Source organism: Centroberyx affinis, unplaced genomic scaffold (assembly GCF_046629955.1).
Source record: "Centroberyx affinis isolate AG114_WGS23_722 - 3 ecotype Tasmania unplaced genomic scaffold, CSIRO-AGI_Caff_v1 ptg005118l_1, whole genome shotgun sequence".
Lineage (NCBI taxonomy): Eukaryota > Metazoa > Chordata > Actinopteri > Beryciformes > Berycidae > Centroberyx > Centroberyx affinis.
Genome location: NW_027282536.1, coordinates 177,216 through 189,144, shown reverse-complemented (window position 1 = coordinate 189,144; position 11,929 = coordinate 177,216). Strand labels below are relative to the sequence as shown.

At 42.4% G+C, this 11,929-nt stretch overlaps 1 protein-coding gene across 1 annotated transcript; it reads right to left on the bottom strand.

Annotated features, from left to right (window-relative positions):
- Positions 1 to 1,396: 1,396 nt before the first annotated feature.
- On the bottom strand, positions 1,397 to 11,038 carry ing3 (inhibitor of growth family, member 3). Its single transcript, XM_071546079.1, has 12 exons — positions 10,934 to 11,038; positions 10,721 to 10,792; positions 8,744 to 8,844; positions 8,294 to 8,359; positions 6,838 to 6,934; positions 6,411 to 6,482; positions 5,782 to 5,898; positions 5,503 to 5,666; positions 4,984 to 5,174; positions 4,163 to 4,355; positions 3,094 to 3,132; positions 1,397 to 2,976 (listed from the first exon to the last, which is right to left on the bottom strand). The coding sequence occupies exons 1-12, from the start codon at positions 10,959 to 10,961 to the stop codon at positions 2,860 to 2,862; spliced, it is 1,257 nt and encodes a 418-aa protein (XP_071402180.1). The 5' UTR covers positions 10,962 to 11,038; the 3' UTR covers positions 1,397 to 2,859.
- Positions 11,039 to 11,929: the final 891 nt, after the last annotated feature.

Below are 11,929 nucleotides of genomic sequence, written 5' to 3'. Positions count from 1 at the left end.
GACCCGGTGAAACAGAGGACCCTGCAAGGCTGAAGTTATTTGTGGAGCACACATACACACACACACACTCCCACACACACACTCATGCAGGGATGTGGTAGAGGGTAAACCACATTTTTAGACCTGATACATATCTTTAGGACCTAAATTCATAACATGCATTATAAGTAAGTAGTCTCACACTGATGTCATTTATATGAGGATAGGGTCTTTTAAAAATTCAGAAGTTAATGCCTTTCTGAAATGATCACTGATTTTTGGTCATAATGGTGGTTGTGTTGTATGATGATCATCATCTGGAGGTTATAGTTTATAAGCTGTACCACCTTTGGAGGCTGATATAAATCTTTCAAATAGCCTATATAAGTAATTACAAACTAATGTAAGTTATACAAGTGTAGGATTTTAAGGGGAAAATATACATAAATTAATGTTTCTTTGAATATATAAGATATTTGTTTCTGGTGGTGGTTGTTTGTCTTACAGTCACCATATGGAGGTCATAAATAGTTACCCTATACTTTTTATTTACCACTGCATCACTGATTGTGAAGTTGAAGTTGAAGTTGAAGTCCCACCCATCAGAAAATACAGTTGTGAGAAAAAGTTTGTGAACACTTCAGAATTAGCTGGATTTCTGCATGAATTGCTCCTAAAACACTGCTGTGAAGAGCAGACTCTGCTGGTAAGCCAACTCTGTGGGGTTTTAATAGGGCTGGGCATCTCTAATCCACACCTGAATGTCATCACATCGGTCGGCATACCCGACTCCAATTACATTAAGTCATTTTCCTGCAGGTTCCCTTTATTTTTCCAGCCTAGACGTGAGGCTCCTGATCAAGAATTCCGATGTGTTTTTATGCAAACGGAAAATAAACTTGAAACTAGACTGCTTATGTTTAAACAATGTCTACAATAAAGACATGAAAAAGTACAACTGCTTGTGTGTCATTTGTTTATTAAGACTGTTTATGTATTATGACTTGGATGATTAGACTACATTATAGGAGAAATTAATGCACCAGTCCAGGTAACTCTCTAGGACTTTTTGTCACAGCTGTACATGCAAGACATGACAGCAACTGCACCCTGTTAAAAAAAAAAAGGCTTTTTGCCAAGTTGAATAATAGCCAAAAATGTGCATGATGGAAGTGTAACCATGCAAATCAGTTCAGCTTCTGAACTGCTGAGCCGGCCGTTTCAGGGTCAACGCTCCCATAAACCTGCTGTTGTTGAGCCAAGTAGCGAGGTTAGAAATGATTGGGGGTAATGTTGTACTGGCCCGGATTTAATAAAACCATTACAAAATGATCATCACAATGCAGAAGAGTAATTACACAGCAGATGAAAACTGTCAGTCAGTTTGATGAAGGGTAAAATGTTAAAAAGATGAGATCAGATACAAGAGGTACCAAAAGAACTTGATCATTTTATTGGACTTTTTTTTTTTTTCAACATCCCTGGAAACGTACACACCATCAGTGCAGAATGACTAGTGACACACACACACATACATACACACACACAGCACTTATACCCACTCACGCCTACACACACATGCATACGCACAGGCTTCGACAATGACTTTGTTCTTATACTGTACATTCTGAAAACCTTTTTTTTTTTCAGGAGAGTCGGGGGGGTGGGGGGGTGGGGGAAGCCTCGGCCGTAATATGCAACAACAGTAACTAACATCGGATACCGGCCTGATCGTACATCTCCAATCACAACCGCTAACATTAACACCTCTTTAAAGTCAGAGTCGCGTTTCATCGTATTCGAGTTCCAATCGAGACGCGGGACAGGGGGGGGGGGGGGGGGTTTGGCTTGGGCCGCAGTAGTCCGATTAACACCTGGGGGGTTACGCTTCCCGGTTTGTGTTTTCATTTCCCCCGGTGGGTGCTTCTTGTAACCAGCACTTATTTCGTGGGGTTGGGACCGGGGGGGGGGGGGGGGGGGGGGGTAACAAAGGGAGGGGGTGAGGAATGTCTGGATGTCAGGGGAGAGGGGAGGGAGGGAAGGATGGATGGAGGGAGTGAAGGATGAGCATCTTTAACTGCTGCCTCCTCCAAGCAGGCGCTATATAAATACACAAGTGTCTCCAACATGTTGACCTCTGACCTGGGCCATCTGAGACAGCCAGACAGGCAGGTGAACTGTGTGTGTGGCCCTAACAGGTACACTTGCTTTGCAGATTATGGGCAAAATACTGGCCTTTTATGAAAAAACAGATATCGGCTATCAATGGACAGCAGATATCATATGATGGATATGATGCAGTTTACATTTTTAATTTTTTTTTTTTTTTAGAATTTATCAGTATACTGGTTATCTATGGGAAGACCTTAATCTGGATTGATTATGTGACATTTTCATCAGATTCCATGCAAGTATGCATGAGTATGTTCTTATTATAATCCTGGGTTTCGGTGGTTTTAGTGTCCCCTGGTCTAAATGTTGTTTCAAAGGCTTTTCTGCCCTGACAAGAAGAAAATTCTGGGGGAAAACACTGAATCCTTGATCATTTTCATGCCCCAAAAAATCACAAGTGTAAATACGTTGACTATCAGCGCAAAGTATTAGCTACTATCAGCTTGAAAAATATCCGTATCGGCCTTCAAAAACACATTTTAGTATAACCCTTTTCTAAACAACTGCCTCTTCCAAGCAGCTACTAAATCTGACCCTACATGCCAACCTCTGACCTATACCATCAGAGAGAGTGGGCAGACAGACAGGTGAATTGTGTGTTTATATGGCTGTTGTTGGAGAGGAACCACAGGTTGAGTGTTTGGGGTGGGATGGGGTGCGGGGGATGGGGGAGGAGGACAAGTGTCAGGGTTAAAGGAGTTAGGAGCTCTATTTGTGCCTGCTGCCTCTCCTCTTCATGGCGGCTGTGCACTGGGGGCAGTACCACTTCCCCTTGGGGGCTTCTGTCAGGCCGACGCAGCCGTAGTGGAACCACTCGATTGGACACTGGAGAGAAAAACACAGCTGTCAAGTTTAACACTCGGGTCTGAAGACATACATGGAATTCAATCTAAACATGAGGGTGCTCTCCATGAGACAAAACCAAGCAAATGTGATACTTACATCTGTATTATCACAGCCAACCATTTCTCCATAAGAGACCTAGAAAAAGACAGGATATATTTTTGATTTATTGACAAAAATGGTTGTTAGTAGGCTTGGGCCGGTGTGAGAATGTCAAAACGGGTCCGGTATCCATCAAAATATCCGGCTGAACAGGTAATATAAATTTTAACCACAAGAGGGTGCACTACAATCGCATGTCAATGCAATATGTGTATGCAGGTTAAACGCCTGTAACAGTCATCATGCGCTGGGGCATATTGTTTCGGACCGTGAGAGAAAAGCCCCTTCCACATAGATGAAAAAGCCATGAAGCGGCTGTGACTTGTGTGTGAAAGGGTCTGAGCAGCATTTTTCAGACGCCAATAAGCCTTCAGACCATCATGAAGCCGGTTCAGAGCAGCTTTCTGTGCTGTGTGAAAGGACAAGTTTAAAAAGCCGACTTTAGGTCCGCGTGCGCTGGCAGAACAGCGTCCTGTTAATACAGCAATACAGCAATGCAATACAATGTAAAATGAAGTGTAGCAGCCGGTAGAAGCTTCCAATCTCATTAGCTTGATGGTCTTGTTTGTTTACAGTACATCATACTGATGTCTCAAAATTAATGATTTATCATTATCATTAGTTATGCAACACGCAGGAATTTTGACAGCCACAACTTTGTAGCCTACCTCCTTTTTCATCTTTTCCAGTTGAAATATTATTTATATTTGTGTTTACTCTCCAGCAAAAGTCATTCACCTTTTCCTCCCAACACTGAAAGTAGGCTATATTATTCTACAGCATTTCATTACGATGCACTCGCACAACAAATGACAACAGCAAAATCCTTGGACCTAACCAAAAAGGGGAGAAATGGTTTAAAAAAATGATTGAAAATGTCTTGTGTGTTGGCAGCTAAATTGATGCCTTTGATCTAATAGCAGACCTCCCTATGCCAAGTTGTGTAAACATGCAATTATTCCCGGCTGTAGCTGTAGTTTACATTCATGCTTACACATTTTATGTGTTTACAGTATGTGCATCCCTCTCTATGCGTTAGCAGTATTATTCTGGTGTGTGTGTATACCTGGTTACAGATGCAGTAGCGGGGCTCATTGGGGTCGTAGGTCCAGTCCACCTGGCTGTTGGCCTCGGCCTCAGGCAGCGCTGAGGCCTGCTGGGATAGCTCCTGGGCGAGGGCCGACGATGAGGAGCATGACGACAGTGATGAAGAGGAGGATGATGAGGATGACTGGTGATTGGAAGACTTGATACTGCTTCTGGAAAAGAGAAAGCAGAGGAAGATAGAAGATAAGAGACTTGTTTCCCCCTTTTAAATAGGAGAGTGGGCAAGCCCACATTCATGCATTTGATTTGTTTTTTAGGATGGAATGGCAGAGCTGACAAGCTAAGCTGACATCAGCTGATATGATACAGGATTAAAAGGCAGAATCTACAGTAGCAGGCAATAACAGAGTATCTGCAGGTTGCCTTAGATACTTCATAATTTGCAAAGCCAAATTTAAGTCTTTATCAGACCTTTTTAAAAAGCATTTAAAAAGCATTTAAATTGGTCTTAAATTCAGTTTAAGGTAGCAACCTTAAACTGAATTTAAGACAAATTTAAAAACCCCAAAAACAAACTAAGCTGGCAAAACCAGCCTATTTCTGATTGAACATAGCTAATGAAAGTTCTGAAACTATAAATGTGCGGAATAAAAAAATATTGTTTTCAGGGACATGAAAATCCAACTGTGATTAGTACAGAAGATATGATGCATATTGTACTACTATACTGTACTAACCCATGTAAAAAACTGACTTTTTAAGGACCAGCAGACACCCTGATCCTATGATGTCCAACGCTTATTATGTGTTGAAAAGTGTATGGGTGCACCGCTCTCTTACTTGGACTTGCGCCCCCTGGAGTCGGAGGCAGCGGTGGGGGTGAGGGTCTGGGTGAGGGTGGAGGCCAGGGCAGAGGAGGAGTAGCCTGTCGAGTCCCGGGACAGAGAGAACTCCCTGCCCAGCTGAAAGTCGTTGTTCTTGATGGCCTCGTAACTGGCCTTCAGACTGGATGTCCTTCTACCCTCCTTCATCTGTACAAATGTATACACACATAGCACATCTTCATGGAGGAATACATTACAACGCTTTCGGTTGCCATTTCTCCTCCTATGTTAATTAACGAAAACATGGCTGTCTGAGGCAGCTGGCCACATACTCGGCACAGGAAGATGACGACAAATCTTGCAACGGCTATTCAGACAACAGGAATGACAAGGCTCTATCAGTAGATGCAGTACAGTAAAAACCCATACTGACTAAATTTGCACTGGTGTACCATCCATACCGCCCACCCCTACTTAACTTGATGACTTAAAGATCGAGGCAAAGAAACTGCGATAGACTGTATGTGTGCCTGACCTGTGCGGTGGCCTGTACAGCTTGTGCAGCGGCCATGGTGATGGCCCCGGCCCCGGCTCCAGGCCCAGCAGGCAGAGAGCTGAGGTTGTAGGAGGCCAGAGGCTGGGAGGAGTTCACGCTGTAGACATTGTTGGTGGATGATGACGTACTGTTGGTCCGGCAGCCTGGAGAAGACAATGGTAAGAGAGTAGCAGTGAGACTGAGGAGTCTGCACACTGATACAACTGCAGGTGAAAGCCGTAGTCAGGGTGTAAGCTGTGTGAGCGACTCCTCCTTTACCTGGCGTGTTCTCCTTGGAGGCGTCTGAGGTGAGGGTGGACAGCAGGGCTTCTGACTTGAACTTCTTCTCTGGGACATGCTCTGTAGTGTGGTGTGTTGGCGCACTGTATTTCCTCTCTGTCACAAACACACACAGGATACTGCCTGTCAAAGCCTGACAACCTACCGCTTATAGCTATGTCTCCATCGATCCCTCAAGCGAATTTCAAGCCAAGAATTTTTAACTTTTGAAATGCTGCAAAAATTAAATGCAGAATAGGTGGGGTTACATTGGCTGGGTTGAAGTGACCAGCTTCCTGAATATGAATATCAGACAAAAAAAACATCCGCCAGAGAAAAGGAACTAGTCTTTAAAGAATTGATTAGTAGTGGGCAAGTTGTTACTGTTCTTCAGTTAATGTTAAGCTATATTTCCTGCTTTCATCCAAACAACAGAGAAATGGATGTGGCAATATTCTAATTCAGTTGCCATTCAGCTTTGCTAATTAGATACTTCATAATTTGCATCAAAGTACTTTGATGGAAACACAGCTAGAGATGTCTCTAGGAAAAGTAAAAAGCAACAGGACAGAGAGAGGGACACCCAGAGAGACTCATCAACAAAAAGACACACAAACACAGATACTTACTCTCGGCTGTGGTGTGTGAGTGGACGTGGTGGTTGTTGACTGGCTGAGAGGGACTGTCCATCTCTAGAGATCCTGAGAAGAAGACAGTGAGGCGAGGTCAGATCTGCTTCCTTCAATTTGTCAAAATCTAGTTTACCCTTCCAAATCACCTTTTATTCAAGCCAGGAGAAAACTGTTAACAGTGAAAACCAGTGGGCTATTTTCAGAACAACAACAACCCGCTATCTAGCAGGACTCAAACATCTCCATGGCAGAACTTACACGGCACCATCCCACTGTCATTAAGCAGGTAGGAACAGTTACTAAACAATGCAGACAGCTGATAGTTGTGATGGTGGTTGGGGATGTCCTACTATGATTGACAGCTGTCACTGGTTGCTCTGCTGTCAGTGTGTGTGGGGGTGTGTGACTGACAGTAGTCACTTACGTCTTTCCAAGATCTCAGTGATGCCGGCGTTGTCGGCCTCCAGCTCCATCTTAAACTTGGCCAGCTCCTGATCCAGCTTCCGCAGGTGGCGGTCCACCTGGAACACAGCAAACCATCACAGCACAACTCAACTCAGGACAGTACTAGGGATGCACCCAACCGTTTTTTGGAGGCTGATTCTGATAATCAATATTGTAACAATCCGAACGCCAGACTGTCTACAAACAACAGCACATCATATAAAAATGTACAGCAAGCAGAAACAGCTAAATTTCAATTTAGCACTGTTTAACAAATTGTACTTATGGCTGCATGACACTGCTGCCTAGCCATGTGGAAATAAATCATAGTTTTTATCCAAATATAGTTACACATATGTGCTTGATGATAAAGGTTTTCATTGAGTCAGCATAGGCTATGCCTTCTGTCCAGTACATTCAAATGTTTATAATTTTATACGATATGAAATTCATTACACGTCACAAATAAATAGCCTACATATGGGCAGTCATTAACAACTGAAACAGCAAATGAATTCAATGTTCAAACCCTCTCAAAAACACTCTGTTCAGAAAGGAGTCAAATTAAATGACCAAATCTCTCTTTGAAATTAAAAACAGCAGTGCCACTTAAAGAATGGAGGGGCCCATTCACTATAAAAACAAAAACAGCCTGTACTCATTTACTGTGAACTGGCGCATGAGTAATAATAATGTAGGCCTATAATGTGATGAAGTAGTTGCAACGGTGCTTGGTCAATCACTGGTGACCTATTTTTTTGATTATGATCTGTGTATCCCTACACAGTACTGTTCGGTATTAGAAACATCATTAGTATAATTTTATTATCATAACATGAGAAGAACATAGTCAACATCATTAATGAACATGAGAGGAACATAGTCAACATCATTAATGAATATAGTATTACTTGTCACCAAGGCATTACATGTTTCAAGTGTCTAATTGTATTGTGTCTTATGGTGTTAAGGAGTATGTGACTGCCATCTAGTGGTGGTTGGACCACATAACAGTGCAATCCAAACTACACCCTCTTGCATACTCAACCTACATGCACATATCCTTACTGTGCGTGCATACGACACCAACATCAACTTGAGCAACTAGTCACCAGAAGCCCATATAGAACCGAGCAACCAAAAAAAACACAGCTGATGTGATGCTATCAACCAACAAAAAAGTTTAGCACTGCTGAACTTTTGGGAGACACTGGCCACGAACAGCCGTCAGATTTTTGTGCTTGTTGTTTCCCTGCTTAAGTTTTCACATCTCCATGAAAAAAACATTTGGACATTCAGCCCACTGTGACTAAAACAGATGATAAGTTGATAACAGCTATCCACGGCTTCCCAATGCTTTAGAAACGCTCTGAAAGACTACAGAAATAAACAGAAAAGACGATGCTTGGAGAATGATGGCAGCCACTTTTACTCACCAGATCATAAATCTGATTGGCCAGCTGTACTTTCTCATCTGCATCTTCCAAAGCCTTGTAATAGTCCTGAAACAGAAGGCAACCAAAGTCATTACAGCGCACTCCTTGTCATCCAAAATCACAAGCACGTTGAAAACATTACCCCTAACTGGCACTAGTGTACTTTGTTTGATGCCATTCCAGCAGATCATGAGGGGTAAGAACATTAATGAATGAGAATGATCAGCAGACTGCATTTGCCAAAACAGAGAACCCTATGTTACACCCATTGTGCTGCTTTGAGTGAGCATGTGTGCAGAAAGTGAGCTTGGAAGTTACAGTATGTATGTGACAGTCAGTTGGGTTATCTAGTGGGCGTCTCCCACTGCCTTTGTTTGGTTAAATTAAGCCAAAAACACTTCCAACAGGCTCAACAGTAAGTTCTAGTGTCACGCAGGTTTGCTGGACAACCTTTTTGATAACCTCCATCTGTTCTTCCCTCCACTCTGGTTTGTTCTTCTTAGCGTTGACAAAGAACTCAATCACCTTCTGCTCCAGCTGGTCTGTGGCATCTGGTGGGGAGAAGACCACACAACTCAGGGTTTCTTGTTTATATTCAGTACTCTTTACTTACCTTGAGTGATTCCAGAAAAACACATACACCACCACACAGCAACATACTCAGCTCATGCATTGAACCAAACTATGCTGAGTTACATAGAACAAGGAGTACAGAGCTGTTCAACCTAGAGTCAGCAACCAACACCTATTTCTAGGTCTGAAACAATACTTTGACATTATATGACAATAATTTGCATTTTCTGTTGTTGATTTGTTGGCAAAGATACTCAATCCTACTTCCTCATTTTCCATTGTGTGTGTTGAAAATGGCTGATGAGCACAGCAGTTTTGAGGATGATGTACATTAAACAGTACATTAAAGTACAACAAAGTGTGGGAATGTGATAGTAATGTAGTAACACGATGACCAATGTGGATTACTACGGCAGTACCGGTCTGCTCGAGCACCGGAGAAGAAATCATCCCAGTGTGGAAGATGGCAGAGCATCACAGTAAATGTAAATCTGTTGCATTAGCATTGATGCTTGTAGCGTGAAATAATGGTGATATTTTTCTTATGACATGCTGAGAAAATGTCCTTAATGTTTAATCAAAAGACTATTGTTGTGCACTGCAGAGCTCTCAACAAGTACTACCACTGTGCCATCATATAACGAATGTTGTCTCAAGTATAGCAGTAGTAACAATAACATAAGTTAGTTACTTTCTGACCATTTGTCATTTTTTGTGTCAAGTTCACCTTCCTCCCCTTCCATTAAAACATGCAACTAGGGATTCACGCTATCTACATGGGTACATCCAACAGTGATTTTCAAACCATGGTGGGTGGGGAGGCTTTCACCTCACCTCAGAGGGGCTACTGAGTAGGCAGATTTGCATTATGTTAAACACACCTCCAATGTATAAACCACTGTATTAAGACAAATATAAAAATGTCAAACTTGACAATAAATTCTCCAGGACTGAGGGAGTCAGAAAAGAGTCAGAGCTGTGGAGAAGTTTTTAACACTGTGAAAGCTATAAAGAGGGCCATTGATCTTATTAGAATACAGAATTTATTATAGGCTATTATTATAGAATTATAGTCTAATTGAAAATTCAATCAAAAAAAGCAATTTCAAAATTTTAGCAAATTTAAAAAGAGGGAGTGTCACTGGTCATAACAGAAATTGGTTCGAGTTCTTTTGGTTTAGAAATTACAAAAAAAAGTTAATATTGCCATAAAGGCAGTTTCCCACGGTCCCCAATAAGCTACGCACATTCTATTAACTTGCAATCTAACTATCCAATTGCATCATAATCATTGATGGTGTTGAGTGGACCAAGACTGTAAAACATGAGCTTCATGTCCCCCTCCAACATAAAACTAACCCAAGAGGAATCGGTGTTATTGTCACGAATCCATTGAGAGGAAATAACCTAAATGTCTGGCTAATACGGAACTTTAAACTAATTTCACTGCGCGAGCAAACGTTGCACTTCAGCCCGCTCTTAAGTTTATAGCAGCCTTTCCACTTGCCACGAACAAAATGAAACTTATAAGGAATAGTAACTAGGTAAAAGAGTAACCACCTGCTAAAGTGTTGTCGGATGAAGTTGGCCGTAGCTAATAAGCAACAATTCTTGTCTTAATAAGTCTGTTGTTACTGACATGCTTACAAGTTGTTTGCTAGCTTGTATGCTAATTACAGAGCGAGCTTGGTGGCCAAAATAACACTGACATGCTTCATCCGTTCAGTGAAACGTGATAGAGTGGTATTAAAATTCATATGTGTAAGTGCATAGCAAACCATACGGAAATATTTTGCCACCGTATGTTAAATGCAAGCTGGTGTGAGCTTGCTGGTCGCGCCGTGCAGTGCATACTTTGAACTTGCAGGTCCATCTCCCTCATTTCCGTAAACCTGTCGCGGAGATCCATGGGTAGCTGCTCGATCACTGCCAGGAGAAGAAAAGGCGATTAACCAGCTAGCATGGCTAGGCTAACAGCCCGAGCGCAAGAGGCCACAAATAATCCACATTCCATGCACGAAATACGCCACTAAAGCCAGAAATGTGTTGTGACAATTTACCACTCACTTTCGAGATAGTCCTCCAAGTACAGCATCTTGATAAATTTGGTGTTTTAAGCGTTTAATAAAACAATTTGCGTCTTTCAATATGGCGCCGCCAGCCGCTGTCTCGCTAAGAAAAAAATACCCCGAAAATTGAGGTCAGCGAACGTGACGCAACCAGCTGTCTGTGATCTGATTGGTTAAGCATAGACTTGCGTTGATTTGTGTGCTACTGCCATATGCATTTTGGTACTTGTAGTTCAAAATAACCCCAAATAAACCCTATAATACTTCCATGCACGAAACTTGTCACTTTTCTGGGTCCCCGAATTACTCAGTTGTACAGGAATAAAGAGGACAATTAATGCGGGGAAACATGTAGCCATGAATGAAGAACAAAACAGATTTAAGAATTTATTACATATAGGCCTAATTTATATCGTTTCCCAAAGTATAGCGAAAAGCTATACTTGTGCTATCTGATATTATCAAGATGGACGACTGGCTGCTCTACTAATAGTTAAATCATTTGAATAACTGTGTGTGTGTGTGTGTGTGTGTGTGTTTGTGTGTGTGTGTGTTTTAATGAATTTCAATCCAGTGAGCTTTACTGACATGAAATACATACGCACATATTACCAAACCAGAAATAACAAACAAACCCACACATAACAAAAGTCAAACTATCTAACTCTCTCCCTCCCTGTAATTTGTGCCAAAGGCTTTCACATGGCGAGTGCGGATCGCCGTCGCTTCCTCTTCCAGGGAAAAAAAAAAAAAATCCCAGAGCAGATGAAGCCTCATCCTCTTCAACACAATAACACTCTCAAAATGTGCCCTGTTGACCCGTGCGTGCTCTGTGTTGGAGGCGGCCACATTCCTGTCCTCCTCTGAGGACGCGCAGCCCGGACCGCTGCTGCTGCTGCCGCTGCCCACATTTAATTAGTGGAAGCGCCAGGACTCGCGCACCGCCCCCGGGCTGCAGCACCAACTGCGAGCCGCGACTTCGCCCGAGCTTACT

What these genes read in the sequence shown, in the direction of transcription:
- ing3 (XM_071546079.1), bottom strand. Translation starts at nt 10,961, where the DNA reads ATGCTGTACTTGGAGGACTATCTCGAAA. An exon ending in CACTGAGATCTTGGAAAGAC is followed by an intron (nt 6,483 to 6,837) that starts GTAAGTGACTAC and finishes TCTTCTTCTCAG; the next exon opens with GATCTCTAGAGATGGACAGT. An exon ending in CTGTACAGGCCACCGCACAG is followed by an intron (nt 5,175 to 5,502) that starts GTCAGGCACACA and finishes ACATTTGTACAG; the next exon opens with ATGAAGGAGGGTAGAAGGAC.